At 38.3% G+C, this 17,511-nt stretch overlaps 1 protein-coding gene across 5 annotated transcripts in view; it reads right to left on the reverse strand.

Moving 5' to 3' along the window:
- LOC145665386 (uncharacterized) overlaps positions 1-17,511 on the reverse strand; it is a 261,178-nt gene that overhangs the window by 74,521 nt on the left and 169,146 nt on the right. For 3 of the 5 annotated variants that reach the window (XM_081732688.1, XM_081732696.1, XM_081732692.1), the window contains exons 2-3: positions 17,179-17,399; positions 12,098-12,277 (exon numbers count right to left, since the gene is read on the reverse strand). In XM_081732688.1, the coding sequence (XP_081588814.1) occupies positions 12,098-12,277; positions 17,179-17,399 (401 nt within the window). The remainder of the gene's footprint in view (positions 1-12,097; positions 12,278-17,178; positions 17,400-17,511) is intronic. The other 2 variants (XM_081732694.1, XM_081732701.1) reach the window with 1 other exon arrangement.

A 17,511-nucleotide genomic window follows, 5' to 3' on the forward strand; every position in this document is an offset into this window, starting at 1 on the left:
TTTAGCATTTATAAACCTGAGTTCATCCATACCGACAACAGAGATGCACCTCCAAACCATTATGTTACCACCACCATATTTGACTGTCGCTTGTAAATTCAGTTTCCTTAGTTCTTCATTCGCCTTTCGCCACACTATAACCCTGCTATCTGTCTTTAAAATGTTGAATTTGCTTTCCTCAGCAAAAATAACGTCTTTCCATCATTCTGGTTCCTTTTGCACACAAATTTTAGCCAACTGAAGTTGTTTCTATCTGCACACTTTGTTGACACATGGTTTCTTTGTAGCTGCCTTTCCGTGGTATCCTTCGTTTCTCAGTGCTTTCCGAACAGTCTCTGGATGTACATCCTTTCCACACCCTTGCAACAATTCCGCTGCAATCTTCAGTGCACTTAATTTTGGGTTTTTTTCTTCACTTTTTTCACAATCACACGTTTGTCTTGTTCATTTAGCGTGCTAGGCCGACCCTTCTGCTTCACGGATTCTAACGTGTCTTCGTTCTTATAACGTTGCAAGATATCACCGACTGTACTTCGTGGTATATTGAAGAGACGGGCAATATACCTATTGGAATCCCCCTTTTATGAGGAAAAATGACCAGCTGGCTCTGCTCAAAGATTGTGTTACAACTTTTTCGCTCCATTGGAAGTGTTATACTGCAAAGCCAATACCCATTCACACTTTCTAACACGAAGACGAGAAAAGAGTTGTACATACGACGTTCCTTCCCCCACTCATATAGTTTTGTAAACTGGAGATACAACAGTGAGTCTATCAAGTCACTTTAGTGGCCGAATATTAAAGTGGCATAATATGAAGGCAGTTCGTAGAAACATAGCAGTTAGTTAGGCATAGTATGCATTTACAACCTTTAAATATTAGGAAATAGTACACGAGGCATGATAGTTGTTCCCTGTCATCGCTTAAAAATCCCTATGTATTTACATTAATGAGTCCTATGACATAAATGACAACAACATGGAGTGGCCGAATATTAAAGTGAGTCTCTGTATATGCTAGTTTCACCGATGGCGTAATGGATCTACACTGTCCTTTAACTACAAACTGGCCACACACATAACAAAAACTATTTGGTGAGCTAACACACGACGCCATTGTACTGATCACAAACTAAACTTCTGGTCTTAGTTGGGTATAATGCCGTTAAGATCAAACATGAAAGCACTCTTAGCAGCAAAGACAACTTTGAAAGTGAAGTAGTGTTAAACCACACGTCAATATAAAAATGTACAAAACTCCCTCACCAGGTGTCAAGAACACAAGAAAGAAAGAAATGCGCGGGGGGAGGGGGGAAACGATACCGTAGTGGAAAATTCAGACTGCATTAGTTCATTGTTGTCAACAATGAGTCTGTATTCCATTCTTTCTTTCTTTTGCATTCTGTTACATTAGATAACAAATATTGATAACCATTTCATGAACAAAACGAAAAAACTTGGAGAATTGTATATATATGTATTAAGATATACATATACTGTACGTTTAAAAAAAATATACGTTGGAAGTACATTCTATTTTTATACACGTTTCTAATTTACAGAGAGCAATACAAGTGTGTTGTTGACTATTGTAAATATTCATTTTTATGTCTGTGTTTGTAGTAATAAAGCAAATCGTTTTTACCCCAACTCAGGAGATCTGAAAGCATTACTATCAGGTGCAATAAACCGTGCAGACAGTATACATACAAATATATTTATTTCTCTAGAAGGAACAAAGCGATTTTTACGAAACTTTTAGGGTTTATTAAATATAAATTAAGGTATACTTAGGTATAATTTCTATGTTACTATATGTAAGGGGACAGGAGCTAGGGGAATAAAATATCTGAAAAAGGGAAATTTTTGAGGGAATTTCCCGAAAATCCCTCTGTTACGGGAAAACTGTACGTGATGGAGAGAAACCGAGTGCATATTCGAATTCAGCGCAAAAACTTCCTTTAAGATCAGGTGATTTTTCTCATATAACAAACAAAAAGTTTAAATTTGTTAACTAGTGTTATCGATAAGGGAAGTTCTCTAGTGCTCGAGAGGAATCAGTCGTTGTGGTTACTTTTTTATTTACATATATAAAATACGGAGAGATTCGTTTAAGGTGTTTCATGGAACCTGCAAATACGAAGGTCGTGTTTTTTAACCTCCATAGAGCCATCAGAGGAAAACTATGTGAGATGGCAACATGCGGATTAAGAGCCTGACATACTAAAAGTAATACAAAATTTACGATTTTTCTTTTGCTTCTTTTTCATAAGTGAAAGGAGATAATGAAATGCAACTTTCCACAATCATAATGTTATTCTACAACAGAAAATATGAACCTCAACAATTTTCAGTGTTGCTAGAATGACAATTCCCTCAAAATATAAGTTAAGGCAGCGAGTAGAGGAACGAACTCAATTGCATTTGATTACGTATCTTCTTTTCTTTCCTACATCTTGTATTATTTGGTCCATATATTTCAATTGTTATCTTCTTCCTCCTTTTCCTTCTTCTTCTTTAATTGTGGCAATAGGTAATTTTCTTTCTGCCATTCTTTCCATAGCTAATAACCTGATTTCTCCATGTCTCATAATTAGAAACAAAACTTTTTCGCAACAATTTTGATATTTTGTAGCATTAATTATCACAATTTTCGCATTTATGTCGCATTTATTTTTTAAATGTAGCATTTTAAAAAAATATATGGAACTTGTAAACAGTATATTTTTGGTACTAAGGAGTATCTAATACAAAAATGAGGATATACCTTGATTAGGTGCACACATTTTAGTTAATGCATTCACTGAAATATAGAAATTAATTTTTAAAAAATTAAACACTTCGTCTAACCTCATCTTAGTTAAAGGATAACATGCAGCAAGACATTACCAATTTTTCTTTTACGTTTGTTCTCTTGTGAATAAAAATCATATACGTGGAAAAGAATCTCTCGGCATCAACACTCGAGACTAGCAACAATATTGAATATAACGAGCTGACAGAAAAAGACCTGTGGTTAACTCTTAATAAACTGTTTAATAATGATAGAATGTCAAGCTTACGGATTTTATGGAGAACTTAATTTAGCGTCGTGCACGTTTTCGGTAAAATGCAACGATTTTAAAGTTAAATAATATTGGAAATGCGTTTTTTAGTTTTTATTAGCAACAATTAGCAAGAATCCAAACTTTTCCGTTTTCATTCTCATTTATCACAAGTAATGCCGAATTTTTCAAAAAATCGCGATAATATAGACCTGATTTCTGACTCTGAAACGAAAAGTTTGAGGTTTCCTGAAACATATACGCATTTTTTTTAACGTTTTGCACATATCGCATTAACGAAAACGTTTCGTCTCTAGTCATAATGTGTCCAATCATCCTCTCTTCTTTTCGAAATATTCTTGGATATAGGGGAGAGTGGGGTAAAACCGGGAAGTCGGGTGCAAACCGGGTACCCCCTTCTAGCCTCTGTATGCGCTGCGATCGCGCTGACAACGGATGAACTACATTCCCACCTTGATGAAGGAGCAGCGGCCATTACCAAAACGCAATAGACTCGCTGCTTTTCTTGCTGTGAAGAAAATTCAGTTTGAGTTTTTTTTTTAATGATTTTTGAAGGAAACTAGACGTTCCTGTTTCTGCAAGAGTAAAGATATGTAGCTGTCACTGTACAACATTTAATTACCTTCACTATCTTTCTAAATAATTGTCTGTAGCGTTTTATATAGTCAGATTATGCCATGCTTGTTGAAAACTGTAAGTGCAGGGCAAAACCGGGTGCTACCCGGTTTTGCCCCTCAATTTTTAAAACATAGAAAGTCTATTATTATATAGGCCTAATAATAGTACTTTTATTTGACCATATCGTAAAACAGATCTAATTTGTAATTTCTAAAAGGAATACAAAATAAATCAGAAAAGAGTAAAAAGGAAATAAAGATACGCGATTATTCTAAATTTAATTTTACATTGCATAGAAACGATTTCTTTTCGCGTCTCATGCAATTAGATTGCAATAATTCAACATTAGCCGGAAGCAAACATGCAGATAGAGCAGAATAGAAAAAAAACACACAACGAAACTGCAGACATAGGATGGAAACACACTGAAGAGAACGTTCTCATCACAGGCAATTGATTTGCTGAGATAGGGACGCCAGATCCTTCGAACAACGCCGAGCGAACTTACAAATAGAAGCAAGGACTTGTAACATTAAGCTTTCTACCTCGGTATTTCAAACTCGCAACACCTCTGTGCGCGAGCTACTCCGATTTGTGTTATTTTGTTATCCAAGTATATATGAATCTGAAGAGGAAAATACCTAAAATGAGAAAAGGACTATCATAGACTTTTAGGGTACTTCAGATCCTTAGAAGACACCCTCGTGGTCCGCCCAAACGAGGGAACATCACCGAAAACTTCGCCCATAAAGGAAAGAGGGAAGAGATGATTGCCTAGCTGTCTACGATGCTGGAGTCCAGACTCATAATTGGTCGTCGCCCAGAGTTAATCTCCAATCAATTTAGATGCTTGATGGACTAAAAACCTTCCCACCTCAGTTTTCGGACTAGTGTCACTTATCAACATTCAAGAACTGTGTATTAGTGATGTTCTAGTGTGAGTGTTCATACAGATTACTACGAACTGGAATGAATGGAACCAAAGCCGTAAGTAGTATTCATTTATTGGCAAATCCGAGTCAATTGCAGTTTCTATACATACATTCTCCATCCTGCTCTCGTATCTGAATGTTTCCTTTTAGGCTGTGTTGTTTTCAATCTAACACCAACCCAAAATTTTGTCGGGAAATTAAATTTCAAATTAGATTCGTTTTAAGAAACAAAGGCACTCGCATTAAAGCCTCACACATTGCCTTTACTGTGAATGAATATTTCCTTTCTACTCGCACTTTTCCTCCTCGAAAACTGTGTACCTTCATTCACCCCAAAATGCTCTCCCAATAACTTAAAAAATGAAGATACGTTCTAGGTTGCAGGTACGGAAACCTCACCTAGACAAGAACGTTCAATGTGCGCTGTGCCCTGAGACCAGGTAAGACTCAGGAGCATATGCACACAACGTGGTGCCGAAACCCGTTTTACCCGTAACGTGGTGCCGAAACCCGTTTTACCCGTACCGTGGTGCCGAAACCCGTTTTACCCGTACCGTGGTGCCGAAACCCACTCGTACACTTGTGGCCACGGGCTCACATCGTATTGCCCGAAACCCGGCCTACATACATCGTATTGGCCGAACCCCGATTTACACGAACCGTGGTGCCGAAACCTCTCGCACCCTTGAGGCCGCTGGCTCACAACGTAGTGCCGAACCCCGCTCTTCCCGTAGTGGTCCTGCGGACACACAACGTGGTTCCTAAACCCTCTCTTCTAACGCTAGGTATTGAACCAGTGGTCCTTCCCATGCAACGTGGTGCCGCAACCTGCTCGTACCCTTGAGGCTGCAGGCATACAGCGTGATCATGAATCCCGATTCTGGAATCGAACTCAGATCTTTATGCGTAGCATTTGTGATGGTATCCTTTCCTGTTTAACTCGTTCTACATGTGTTTTGTAATCACATTGTGATTATTATACGAGAACTTACTGACCTACTCGCCTCATACACTGTAATCGGCTGACTTCCTTCGTTGTTGTTATTAGTAGCACGACTACGAAGATAAGCATTGTATGCCAGTCTCTTGATGGGTCATTGTCCGCATGTCGACAGACTCCAAGCAATCCCTCGGTGGTTTACTGGATGATATCCATTTGCTAGCGATAAGAAATCGTAAGCACCTTAAGAAAAACGCCAAGGAGCTTAGAGAGGCATTTGCTCTTCGTTTGCGCACTAGAACAATTTGTAGGCAGCCTTTTTCTTCTTCATCGTCATCCGACATGGCAGACCAAAATAATGGTGTAAATACTGGAAATGTGTTAAACCAGAATGTGATTCCCCCAGGTGGTCAACAAACCCCACCAAATCCACCTCCACCCCCACCACCACCGGTCGTACATGTTCATAATGCAGCTTTTCGCTATCCGACTTTTGATGCGGATACGGATGATATTCAGGAATTTTTTAAAGAAATGGACGATGTTATTTTCCTTAATAACATTCCCCGTGACCAGGCAAAACAAGTAGTAGTGTCATGTTTTACAGGTAAAGGTAGACGTCAACTTCGCGTTCTCCTTAAGCGCAATAACTTGGAAAACGCTACCTATACTGAATTCAAAGATGCTGTCATCGAAGCTTTTAAACGCGCTAGGGACAAACTTTCAATCTTTGAACAACTACATGATAGAGTACAAGGTGAAACAGAATCCGTCCGTAACTATGTTTACGAGAAAATGATTCTTTTGGATAAATGTGATAATTTATCTAATGAAGAACAATGTTCATTCATTAAGAACGGCCTTTTGCCTTACTATTTAGACAGAATTGGTTTTCATGCCTTTGACGACCCGGACGAGCTTTTGGAGGTTCTCACACAAATTGAACTAAACAAAAATCGTCTCGAACGCAGACAGGCCAAAACGTTGGAAGATAAAGTCAAAGCAGCAGTGCGGAAAGAGCTTGCGTCTTTACAAACGACCTCTTTTACGGAGTCTCTTGACACTTTTGTAGACACGAACCCCGCACCCACCAATACGACTAATCCTCAACTCTCCAACAACCATCGTACAAATAAATTTAAATACAAAGGCAAGCCTAGCCATGTTCTTCCATCTTCGAACGCTTCACAGCACGCACCTCCCTCCCCCCAGGGAAATACGGAGGACCTAACGGCCAAAATTGATAAATTACAGAAAGACTTAGAGGGCTTAACTCTCTCAGTAGCCTCCACCACGGCTTCCAATCAACCTACACCTTCTGTGAAAAATACAGAACAGGCAGGTCAAATTAGAGGTAAACCTAGAAACTTTGGTAAGGGTAGAGGACGCAAACAGTATCCTTCTTATCCCGTTACCCCTTTCCCTCCAGGTTATTACCCCTATCCGTACATGCCTTATTTTCCGCAATCTATGGGTATGGGATCTTCACCCCATCCTAGGACGATGCACCCCACAACACAACCAAGTGGTAGTGGACACTTGAATCCCGAGGCTCAGGGCTTCTACCCCCACCCACCTTTAACTTACTCGCCGGCTTTAAACTAGCTACGGGTAAGACAGTTGGGGGCAGTCTTACCCCGAGCTCCCCTCCCCCTCCCACCTTCGGACAACGGTCCACGGGTGTACAACGTACGCCACATGTCCCTCACGGAAATCGAACCAATACCACTTGCTCTGAAAATAAACATCCACGTGGTAGATTAGGACGCAAACCCTTTGCTCAAACCCTTCACGTACCACTTATAGCAAATGAGATTCTTCGTATACCACTACACATTGGTAGAAATGACGTTCATGGTATAATAGATAGCGCGTCATCTATCTCTATTATTGATAGAAGTCTTGTCCCCAAGTCGGCCAAGCGTTATCAAATTCAAACCACTGTAGTAGGTATCTCTCAGGCCCCAGTACAGCTTAATGAAGTTGTTGTTTTACGCCTTAGAATTCATGGTTACACCTTCCACCATCGCTTTCATATCGTCGACCGCTTAAGTGTACGTCTGATCCTTGGTGTGGATTTTTTACGACCACATATGGCACAGGTCAATATGGAATCGAACACCTTGACGCTCAAACGTCATGGCAAACCCCCGCCAGACGCTTTTAACGCGACCCCTCCCATTAGTTTATCTGCATCCGTGTATAACATCCTTTTAAATGCTTCGAAACCATATTTCACCTTAGGTCAACGAACGAGGTTGTTACCCCGTTCTCGTACGGTAGTTCCGCTCCGACTTCACAACGGAGACACGGGCGTTGAATATTGTGTTGAACCTGACCCCCGCGTTTTTGCGAAACATGGTATTCTCATACCCCATGCCTTATTGAACAACGAATGCAATTACATCGAACTCATCAACCCCAGGCAGAAATGTATAACGTTACAGCCTTCGCTATTTATTGGAACTGCAGACGAGGTGGTAACTGCCCCTCAAGATAAGGAATTTTACTCCTACTTTGACCCCACTTATGTCAACTTGCCGCTTTTAGAAGAAGGTCAGCGTAATTTTGACTCATCTAAATTACAAATTGGACCGAACGTTTCTCCTGAAACGAAAGACAAAATAGTTAAATTAGCGTATCAATATGCTGATACCATGACTTGGACTGACACTATTGGTTCCGCACGAAATTTTCAATGTCAATTTCAAATGAAAGAACATTCGATTTTTCGAGGTAAGAGTTACGCAATTCCTGTTGCCCTTCAAGATGAAGTCCGTGATTACATTAATCAATTGTTGGACGCCAAAATTATACAACGGTCGAGTAGCCCATACAGATCGCCAGTCATGTTTCTTCGCAAACCCTCAGGAGCGATTCGAAAAATCATTGACCTTCGGGAAATTAACAAGTCAATTGTATTTCAAAGCGTACAACTTCCTCCTATCCAGGACATTGTTCAGAAACTTAGTGGTCATAGTTTACAATGTAAGAGGTTACAAAACAAGGGCTATTAACCAATAATAGTAAAATATTATTATTTTATATAGGCCTAATTATTATTGTAAAAGATTCTTATTGTATTAATGTTTAACATAATACAGTAATAACGTTGCATTTTTTCCGCTCAAGTGAATTGATTGGTTGGTTGGTTCCACTTTTACAGTATCAGCAATGCGGCTATAAGAGACGGGGTCTTCTGCTTAAAGTGACAATTCAGCCACTACTCGGGTTTGAATCCGAGGTGTGAAGCCTCCAGCGGGATTTGAACCCGAGATCACGCTCGCCAAAGGCGTGTACACTCTCGTGAATTGTGCTGGGTGATCATGGATCATTTGCTTCACTCTATTTTTCTTCCCATATCGCGCAGCACTCTTAAAATAATGGTTGCTCAAGTCACGCGTCCAAGCAGAAGTCAGAGTACATGTAATGTGTTGCGCTGTAGTGAGTAGCTAAATAACTTCCTCTCTTCCTAATTTGATGAAAGAACAATGGCGAGACAATTGAAATCGTCGTGTGCTGGTCAACGTATTTCCAGTACACCTCTTCACGCCATCATTGGCCACAGATAGACCTACACCTGAACCAAGAACGGAAGAAACCGCAGTGGAAGTTCCAAGGAATCCTCAAAGCCGGCATCAAGACTCTACAAAAAAGGAAGGTTTAGCAGCAAGAGTCCCTAAAGGTCCTGCAGCAAGTGTTCCTAATGAGTCAACACCATCGAATCTAACAACTTCTGAACCCGAACCACTCAATTTACCCTGTTGTTTTAAGTCCTTGACGCCTAATCCTAAACATGTTTCCGAAGTATCATTCAGTGTTTCAGCCTCCGAATTGATGCCTCTTTCATATACTGAGAGAAAGGTGCAGTCGAAGGAGGACAAGAGAAAAGAAAAAATTGTCATTTTGCCGGGCTCCCCACACAAGCATCAACCTCAAACAGCATTAGAAGAAAAGAAAAAATGAAGGAAAGAAGAACAAAGATGGACAGAAAACCCCAATAAACTGAAGGAATAAAAACAAATCAAAGAAAAGGAAATTTTTTAAATATGCCAAAAAGAATAAGAGACAGAAAATAAGCGTCCGAAACAAGAGAAACCGAAGGAGCAAATGTGGAATGATTCCAATGAAGAGAATGACAATACTGTCTACATTTACTGCAATGAGTTTTACTCGGACTCCAAAGGTGTTGAGGGATGAATCCAATGCATGCATTGGGCCCATGAAAGCTGCTCTGGGGCGGAAGAGGAAGATGACTATTTTACTTACGACTTGTGTCAATAGGCCTTCCATTACAGCAAAAAAGTAAAGACAAAGACAATTAAATTTATTAACAACTCATCAAGTTGTGTCCTTTTAGATTTTATTCTTATATTTTATAACAATAGTTACCTTATGTCAATGAAAAAGAACCCAAATTTTGTGAAAACTTTTAACATTTTTATTTTCACATAATAACATGTCTACCCGGTTTTACCCCACTAGTGGGGCAAAACAGGGCGAAATAATTTGTTTTACAAAAACGCTATCTACAATTACAAAAACAATTAAATTATGTTTTTAAAACTGTGACTGCATTAACAGATAAGTAGTATATACTTTTGCAAAATTTTGTTCCTTTCCGGTAAAAACAAAAGAGTTCCCCTGAGAATCTCACACACTGCCAAAGGCTGTCTTAACCCGGGTTTCTTTCCAGCACTGCATTTAGTTTCTTTCCAACTTTTTCTTTTACATCACACACACACCTTGCTGTAGTCTCTTTGCATCCTCTATGATCTTCATGGATTCCGGAAGAGGCCGCCCAACAGTCTCTAGCTTCTTAATGCTTGTAGGTAGCCAACCAAAATTGCTGTCTATGTATGCGATATCACACGCTACTTTTGAGTCATTAAACAGTTTCTGAGCAATGCCAACTGACACAGCAGACTCCGATGGAAATGAATGAACAACAGGCTTAATTCTTTTAAAATGTTCATTGTAGAACTGTACTGTCTGTATCCAAGTGCCCCATCGCGTTAACACAGGCTCCGGCACCTCTTCAGCAACACGCTGAAGAGCATGGGCCATACAGGTGAAATGAATTAAGTGAGGGTAAAAAAAAAAACTGTAAGTGCTCTAGCCGCTTTAGCATGTACGCTGCACTGACTGTATAGAGCATAAGGAATTTTTCTTCCTGAACTCCTCCCGGCCACAACACTTTAAGACCATCGTTTACAAAGCGAGCAATCGTGGAATGATTCGTGCGTTCCAGCAATTTACTCGCAATAAGATAGGATTTAGATGGAGCATCTTTACTTAACTTTCCAATCACTAAATTTGCTACATAACGTCCCAAAACGTCTGTTGTTTCGTCCACAGAAATCCAAATATATGAACTACCTATTTCTGTCCTAATGGTATCTATAGCTTCCCAATAACAAACTTCGAGATAACACTTCCAAAGAGTGGATTCATCAGAAATTCGACGCCGGCAGTACTCCTCCAGAAAAGCACGGTATTTTGGCACTTGAACTTTGTTCCAAGGAATGTTTGCTGCTATCATTGCCTGGCTCAAATCTTTGAAAAACTCACTCACTGAAGTATCTTGATGCATTTGTCAAGAGTACTTGTTTTTTTGCAGTTCGCAAAGTTTTATTTCTTGCATGGGGTGCACTTTGTACATGTTGTTCTAACTGAGATTTCATTGAACATCCAATTTTTTTTATCACACACTTGGCACAACACCACTTTATCGTCCATAGTAAATGCATTATCGATAGTTACCCACGACCGCAATTTCGTGGATAAAGTTGAGGCAACCGGAGCCATTTCTAACTTCGACGGTCAATACAGAACATGTGCGTTTTGCAACTGCAATACTAGAGTACTGTCCTCATGTCATTCAGTTGAACAAGCGAAGTTCTTTTGAAAGCTTAGGTTACCTGCTATGATATTGCCATTGTCGCCAGCTTCTTGGAACGAACTCTTGCAGTAAATTCCTGGAAGCACACTAGCATACAGTTTTAACTTGAATTGCAGGATTTGCTTTCATCTTTTTTCCCGTCCGACCTCCGATAACAATCAAATAGACTTCATTTTAGGAATTTCTTGGCCAGTCGTCTGTCAGGCACGTGATCTTTCTTCCTCCAGAGTTGAGAATAAAGGGCGCTGCCAATGTAACACGGAGGGAGGATTTTTACTTGTTTCCTCTTATATTTCTTATCGGCGAAAATTCTGCGGAACATGGATTGACAAATAAAAAAAAGAGAGATATTTCTCTTTCGGTAAAAAAACGAAAAGATAGACATGACAAAATTGAATCTAAATGCAAGCCTTGCACAGTTGGAGAGTTTATATATATGTAGAACTAGAAACCATAGAAATATGTAATATTGGTCAAAATATGTAAAAATATGTAATATGAAACTTGAGTTGAAGCACCCTACAGGTGTGAATCACAAACATTTAAGGATTTGACGAATCTACATATGAAGGAAAAAAACATGTAACTACATACGAATCCGGATACTACCCATTACCTGCGTTGATGCAGAACGTACCTACCCCACTCTGTCCACTTCGCATTAGAAGCCAGTTGCAATCCAGTTCGTCGTCTGCCTGCAGGAAGTAGCGTCCGTCAGTCCACAGTGCTGCCAGATTCATTAAAACCACTGCGTCACCCTGGCTACCACTAAATCCAGATATGAATTCCCGCCTCTTGTCGTGGTCAGCTACATATTCACTCTAGAAGAGACAGCATTTTGAAACATTTAATTTCTCTCCTTTTTCATTCAAGACAACAATTTAAAATTATTCCCGTTCCAATAATATTGTTATAAACCTGTAAATCATCTGACAACAGTTACACAGATAGCAGTGCTTCCATCTATTTTCTTTATTTGTTATTCTTGTGTCTTAGCACGTATGAACAGAAGATGGCAGAACTGTTGCTTATGTAACTGTTGTCAGACGATTCACAGGTTTACAACAATATTATTGTGATCGATAACAGGAAACATAGAACATTATTCGTTACTTGGCACAAGTGCCAAATATATTTCGCAAAGCTTTGCTCGTATTAAACGATAAATATCAATGCAAATTCTCTCAGGTAGTAACGAGCTATTTCTGATATGCTCAGAAGGTGATGTGCTTGGTGCTAAATTAACACACAAGTAACACGCTAAAGTGGTAGTCATTTTGTGTTGTTTCAACACCTCATTTTTTTACAGTATAATATTTATTCATATGGCTTTGAGATTTGTCATTATTGTCCCCTTAAATGTCATGTATGGAAGGGGCCCAGGGGCGTAACTAACGGTCCTGCAAACCTTGCCGTGTGGGAGGGCCCACAGGCTCCGGGGGCTCATAAAGAGTAACAGAAAGATGAAAAGAAAGGGCCCAAGAATTACAAAAACAACTTTCCTAAGGGGGCCCATTAATGCTTGCCCTCTCCAGAAGAAAATCTAAGTTACGGCGCTGCTGTCAACTAGCAGATTGTTGTTTCTGTTTTCCTAACGGAGACATACAACTCTTTATGCGCATACTACTTGTAAACAAATAAATAAATAACATTAACTCCCATAGAATCTGTGTAATGATGTTATTTTTAGGGAAACGAATATTTAAAACGTAGACGTAGATCACGACACACATCGTCACAGGTAAGTGGATGCTAATATACTGTACCTTTACTAAATCCATTTTTATACACAGTAATTGACGAATTGCTTTGCACGTCAAAGATGTATCTCTTATGTAGAAATAATTTCTAAGTTGGCAACAACATTTTTGTTATATAGGGTGGCCCAAAAGTAGGTATGCAGACCAGTTTCGATCAAGTATGACATTTTAATTGATTACGATAATGAATTTATTTGCTTTGGTTTGTTGCGAGCTTAAGGTATAAGTGAAAATAAATTAAGAACAGATAAGAAAGAAACTAAGTAAATATCCGTATGGATAACAATAAGTACATGATAGTGCAGAAGCATAAGAAAACATTTCCTAGTCCGTGGGATTTTGAATGAACAAATATTGAGACTAATCGCGATGTACTTGAAATGAAGCATATAATCATGTAGTACCAGGTGTTTTGCGTGATTCCATTGCAGGCAGGCTGTATAACATCATAATTTCAAAATGGCCGTCAGAATAGATACCAATATCTTTTTTCGTCTGTAACTCGTTTATGGTTACTTCTATGCAAATTTTGTAAATAACATTTTTTTGTTTGGAATGCGAAAAGGTAGAGAAAAATTCATTATATTTTTTTTCTCTCTCTTACCGTTTCAGAGATATAGTCAGTTTTAAGTTTTTCAGTTTTTTCATGCATATATATATATATATATAACTTTCGGCCAAGGGTACAGGCGGAAGTATATTCCGTAATTTGTACAAAAGAAAATATGTTATTGGTTTGAGTGCTATTCATGTTATGAAATTCATTTCGTAACTAAGGAGTGCGAGGTTGCCTATTTCAAAGGCCTTTTAAGGCCATACAAATTTATGGTTGTTTTGCCCTACAAATTTTGAAATCAATCGAATCAAGTACACAGAGTATTTTATTATTATTATTATTATTATTATTATTATTATTATTATTATTATTATTATTATTATTATTATTATTATTATTATTATTATTATTATTTTGTATTTTTTCAACGGCTATCAATCTGTTGTCCGACCTATTTCTCCGCTTCTATTTGAATCGATTTACATCAAACTTTTAGAATCATTTTGTATACAAAATGATATATGAGTATCTTGTCGTGGCGCCAGAACTGAAACAGATTGGAGGAGAACTTCACTTACAGTAGTTGCTACAATAAAACAGTTACAGTGATTTTTGTTAAGTTTGCAACTGCCCCCCTCCCCCCGCAACGCGATAAACCAGCCGGTCTTCGCACGACAAATGCACGAATTCTATAACATTTCAAAATATATGATGTAAAAAATACCAATTAAGCTTGGAATTAACAGCATCAGGAGTATCATTATACACCTCAGTGACCACAACATCTATATATTCAACACGGTCGTTTTCGATTATTTTGAAATGTCACTTCCGTCCTCCACTTTCCCTCGTAAAAACTACTTTCCCTCGGATCATTGTTCTCGCTGCATTAACCTATATTTTGGAGGGTGAATATTCTAGTACCAATGCAAAAGGTATTTTCAGTAACTTCGTACCTTCTTGACCAGTGAGTACCAGGGTTGATATGGGCGTAGAGCTGATTGGCTCTGTAGGTCACGAATACTTGGTCTCGATGTCGCAAAGTGAGGTGTTTTTGAACAGAAGTCGAAAAACCGACCAAACCAACGTATTTGTGGTTCTCTACATACCCATATGGACCCTGGTATTCACCAGTCAAGAAAGTAGGGAGTCAATAATGCATTGGATGGAGATGCCCCTTAGCAGTGACAACACTGAAAATTACCTGCTGGGTTATTTTTTACTTACTGGTGGTTGTGTTTACATGTAATATTCTAAGAAGATTGCAAATTTCTACGTGTTTCATGTTTCAACTACATTATTTTTAACTTATGAACATATATTCTTTTTTATTTTATAATTAATACGTAAATATATTATGTAGAGGAAACTTCATAGGTTATCCTCCAAGTCCAAGGATTCTTTATCATTGTCTGCTAAATCTCTGTTATCGCAGATCTCCTCATCGCCACTATAATTACACATTTCTGTTCACGGTAAAGTCCGTTTTTTACACATGCAATTTACAACACAACATCCTTTCCTACAACCACAACGCACTACTTTCAGTAATCATTCCGGTGCACATGGCATCGAACTCTTCATAGGAGAATACTTATGATATTTTTCTCTGGCAAATAAACTTGGCAAATGAATTGCTTGACTAGTTGCTCATGCTCTAGTTTAAATTCTTCTAGAGATCGAGGTAATTCCAAAGCCAGGGGCGGATCCAGGACCGACTCCTGGGGGGAGCGGTGGGTTGTCATACTGCTACTTTTAATGGCTCCAAACTTTGGGATGGGTTTTATTTATATATATAAAATAAGAAAGTTTCCTCTTCTGGGAGGGGCGATCGCCCCGATCGCCCCCCCCTGGATCCGCCCCTGGCCAAAGCCTGAAGAACTTCTTTCTCTGCTGTTTCGAAAGCTTACCAAAAATATAGTTTGTCTTTATTCTTGAAGGACTCGGTAATATCACTGCCCGAAAATGCATGAAGAGATAAAAATGCCTGTCTGTTCTATACTGGAATAAACGAGATTGATATCAATAAATCGTTTATTAGCACCAAATCTGGTGACAAACGTAGGATCTTTCGGAAAATGTTGTAATCACCACAGTGAAAGGATGAAAACGTCTGTATCTGGTGAATACTGTATATGTGCAGGGTAGTAGAATAACGTGAGATGAGATGTAAAAGAATGTAGAATAATTTTAGTATCAGCTTCCTCTTGAGTGTTTTGAAGCCCTCTACCATCATTTCCATCTGATGACTTTACCTCATTCCTCCAACTAAGTATCAGTTTTTGTTTAATCTTTTGTGCATGCAATATGGCTTTATTTGCGAGAAATGATGTTAGTGCATCCTTAGTTTTTGAGTGAGACAGCAGAGATCTTCGGATATTGGTAGAGGCTGTAATTTTGTACTCAACAGGCATTTCTTTTTCTAGAAAACAGGAAAAAACAGAAATTTGATTTGAATAAAAAAACAACTGAGAAAACTTACAACTATATTTCTCGGAAACTGTAAGAGATATCAAAAATATTATATAATCTTTTATCTACCTTTTTTCATTCCCAACAAAAAAATGTTATTACAAAATTTGCATAGAATTAATCATAAACGAGTTACAGACGAAAAAAGATATTAGTATCTATTCTGGCAGCCATTTTGAAATTATGACGTCATACAGCCCGTCTGCAATGGAATCACGCAAAACACCTGGTAGTAAATGATTATATAAATTATTACAAATATATCAAGAGTGGTCATAATATTTCGTCATTCAGAATTCCCTTGAGTGGAACATTGATATCCTTGCTATTGAATGAAAAACAACTGAGAAAACTTAAAACTATGACTATTTCTCGGAAACGGTAAGATATATCAAAAATATTATAATAATATTTTCTCTACCTTTTTCATTCTGAACAAAAAATGTTATTTACAAAATTTGCATAGAATTAACCATAAACGAGTTACAGACGAAAAAAAATATTAGTATCTATTCTGGCGGCCATTTAACATGTATTTGACATACACTTGGTATCATTTAAGTTTCACTAAAATTGTAAAACAAGGTTGAATTTTACATTTTGAATAAGCAAACAAACTGTAAAATATGCCTGTGTATGTGCCTAGGTATTTTAATACCACATTAAAAAAAACTATAAAGGTAAAAATAAAACTTTTTTTAAAGTTTTTGCTAGCATTTTTTTAAGTCAAAAGGGCTTTAAAATGCAATGTACGAAGACTTTTATTTCATTTTGAGGGAAGGGTCCCCGGATCCTCGCTTTTCTGGGGTATTCCGTACACCAGAGCCCCCCAGGTAGCCTGTTCCTCCCAAAGTTTATGTACTGCTAAAGCCAATGCCAAAAACTAAATCTTAATGTAACTTGAAAATATTATTCAATATAGTCCATTCATTACCTGATGTTCATCATCTGACGTAATAATATATGCATCCAGTGGAGGGCCTTTAACACTCTCCAACCACCTCATCTGTCTTCGGAGGCTTTGGAGGCGCAACGTCGTATTCACTCGGTTCGGCGGTGGAATATCTGTTGTTCCACACAGCTTTCTGTCTGTTCCCACCATCTGACCAGCATCAGGCAACACAATGCGCAGAGCAAACGCAACTGGAAAGAAAACTAAAAACAATTATAAGTTAAGCTGAAGTTGGTGAGTATGGGAAAGTTTATTAATACAAAATTCATGCCTTAAACAAATATAGGTCTACGTAATAAATTAAACAAACATGAA

Source organism: Thermobia domestica, chromosome 1 (assembly GCF_964235325.1).
Source record: "Thermobia domestica chromosome 1, izTheDome1.hap1.1, whole genome shotgun sequence".
In the NCBI taxonomy this organism is placed as follows: Eukaryota; Metazoa; Arthropoda; class Insecta; order Zygentoma; family Lepismatidae; genus Thermobia; species Thermobia domestica.